This window comes from Orycteropus afer, unplaced genomic scaffold (assembly GCF_000298275.1).
Source record: "Orycteropus afer afer isolate SDZICR_OR568_19922 unplaced genomic scaffold, OryAfe1.0 scaffold00037, whole genome shotgun sequence".
Classification (NCBI taxonomy): Eukaryota; Metazoa; Chordata; class Mammalia; order Tubulidentata; family Orycteropodidae; genus Orycteropus; species Orycteropus afer.
The window spans coordinates 2,017,867-2,020,225 of NW_006921624.1; the positions used below are offsets into that span (position 1 = coordinate 2,017,867).

Consider the following 2,359-nt stretch of genomic DNA (forward strand, 5'->3'; position numbering starts at 1 on the left):
CAGTTCCGATGTTACCAAACCACACAGTAGGCCATTCATTCAAGTCCATTGAAAGTCCCAAGGTCAGCAGAACATGGTAGGCTGCTGAACAATGACATGGCTACATGCAGGGTTCAAGCGTGCCATAAGCCAGAAACCCAAATCTGTTTCTTATATATGGGAAGCAGACCACATACCCAAAGGCAGCTACTCAGCTGCTCACAGTAGATTCCACCGTGGAGTTGATTACTAGTCTCATCATGGGGAATACTACATCCAGCTGCCCAGCCATTCAACCAGGCCCAGCCAAGCTGACACACAAACAACCATCACATATGGATACCCTCCTCTTTTGGATTCTGATACCTCATGCCAGCTTGCTTCTGCTGTGTAGCTGTCCTTCTCATCCTGCTGTACCCTGCCACCCCATGCCAGGTTGCTCTTAGAGGGAGCCCTGCTTGGCCCTGATTCCCCATGCCAGGCTGCCACTCCCTTCCTACCCCACTGCATTCCTGCTTTTAGGCAATATGGCTCCTGAGCCAATAAACTAAAGCCTACGTTTTAAAAATTTTCAAATGTTTTAAAAAATGAGCAGACCTGGAATTTTTATCTATGTCCATGGATGAAACATTTACTGGCCACAACCATGTAGTGAAATATATTATTGGGCTTATTTTGTTATTGAGAAAATTAAGGCTTGCAGAGGTAGAGTGACTTATCTTTTGTTCATGGGAAGGCCAAGTTATGACTTAATTTAAAGTTTCTGAACTTAGAATTCCAGGAAATTTTTACTATGAAAAGTTAGTCCATTTTCCTTTTAGTCTGTTAAGTAAATGACTTTAGTGCAGTCAAGAACTTTACCACATGGCTCAAGCACTAAATGGCTTTAGGCAGGTCCAAAGGAATGGAATATGGAATTAATAAGTTACTTTTTGGAAACTTTAAGCCATATGACTAAACTATCAAAAATATAAATTCAGAAGCTCTTTTTCCTTTTTTTTTATGGTGAAATATTTATGGTCTACATTGGTAAATTACATAAGATATATGAACTAGGTATTGCAAAAGGGAAGTAAAAAAGAGACTAAAGAAGGAGGAGAAGTTGCAAAATTATTTTCTAATTTATTAAGATATTTATAACCAGGACTCAGTGAATTTTTTTGAAAAAGTAAGACAAATTCTTATTATAATATGCTCTTTTCTGTTTAATAAACTATAAGTACTTCTGAGGACAGCTATATATTTTGCCTTCTTCTCAGAAATTAAGCACAGTGTTTGCAGGCAGTAGGGACTTAACATTGTAGAATCATTGTAGAATCAATGATTAAACTTCTAAACCCATCAAAAACCAAATCCATTGCCACTGAGGCAATTCTGATTCAAATTTCTAGAGGTAGCAAAATACAGTGTTCTATTCCGTTCTCTTAGTCAGTTTTCTCAAAGCCTGCTTCATGTCTCTGTTCCTAAGGCTATAGATGAAAGGATTCAGCATGGGGATCACCACGGTATAGAAGACAGTGACCACACGGTCCTTTGTCACTGAGTAGGTGGATGAGGGGCGAATGTACACTGAGATGGCTGTTCCATAGTAGAGTGCCACAATCGTGAGGTGGGATCCACAGGTGGAGAAGACTTTGTATCTGCCTCCTCCTGAAGGGACCCTGAGAACAGCACGGGTGATGTAGGCATAGGACACAATAATGAAGATAAAGGGACTCATGATCACAAAGGAGCCCTCTGTGAAGGCCAAAAGCTCATTGACAGAGGTATCAGAGCAGGAGAGTGTTAGCAGTGGCTGGACATCACAGAAAAAATGGTGGATGATGTTGGTCCCACAGAAAGAGAGGCGGGACATGAGAATTGTGTGGGTCAATGAGTGGATGTGGGACACCACCCAGGATGCCATCACCAAAAGGACACAGCGTCTGGGGCTCATGGTCGAAGTGTAATGCAGTGGGTTGCAGATGGCCACATAGCGGTCAATGGCCATGGCAGCCAGGAGGAAGCTGTCAGTGATTGCACAGGCCACAAAGAAGTACATCTGTGTGAGACAGTGGGCAAAGGAGACCGTTTTGCTCTTGCTGAGCATGTTTGCCAGCATCCTGGGCACAATGACATTTGTAAAGCAGATGTCCACAAAAGACAGGTTTGAGAGGAAGAAGTACATGGGGGTGTGGAGGCGGGCATCCCCTTGGATGGCTGCAATGATGACTGAGTTGCCAAACACATTGACCAGGTACATGGTCAGGAAGCTGACAAAGAGCCACACCTGCTGTTTGGGGTCATTGGTCAGTCCCAGGAGGAAGAATTCAGTGATGTGGCTCTGGTTTCCTGTTGACATTGCTGTTCTATAAGTAGAAAATGGGAAAGAATGTTAGAT

General features: G+C 42.9%; 1 protein-coding gene across 1 annotated transcript; it reads right to left on the reverse strand.

Annotated features, from left to right (window-relative positions):
• Positions 1–1,390: 1,390 nt before the first annotated feature.
• LOC103193428 (olfactory receptor 1L6-like) lies at positions 1,391–2,320 on the reverse strand. The gene has a single exon (XM_007936634.1). The coding sequence runs from the start codon at positions 2,318–2,320 to the stop codon at positions 1,391–1,393; it is 930 nt and encodes a 309-aa protein (XP_007934825.1).
• Between the last annotated feature and the right edge of the window lie 39 nt (positions 2,321–2,359).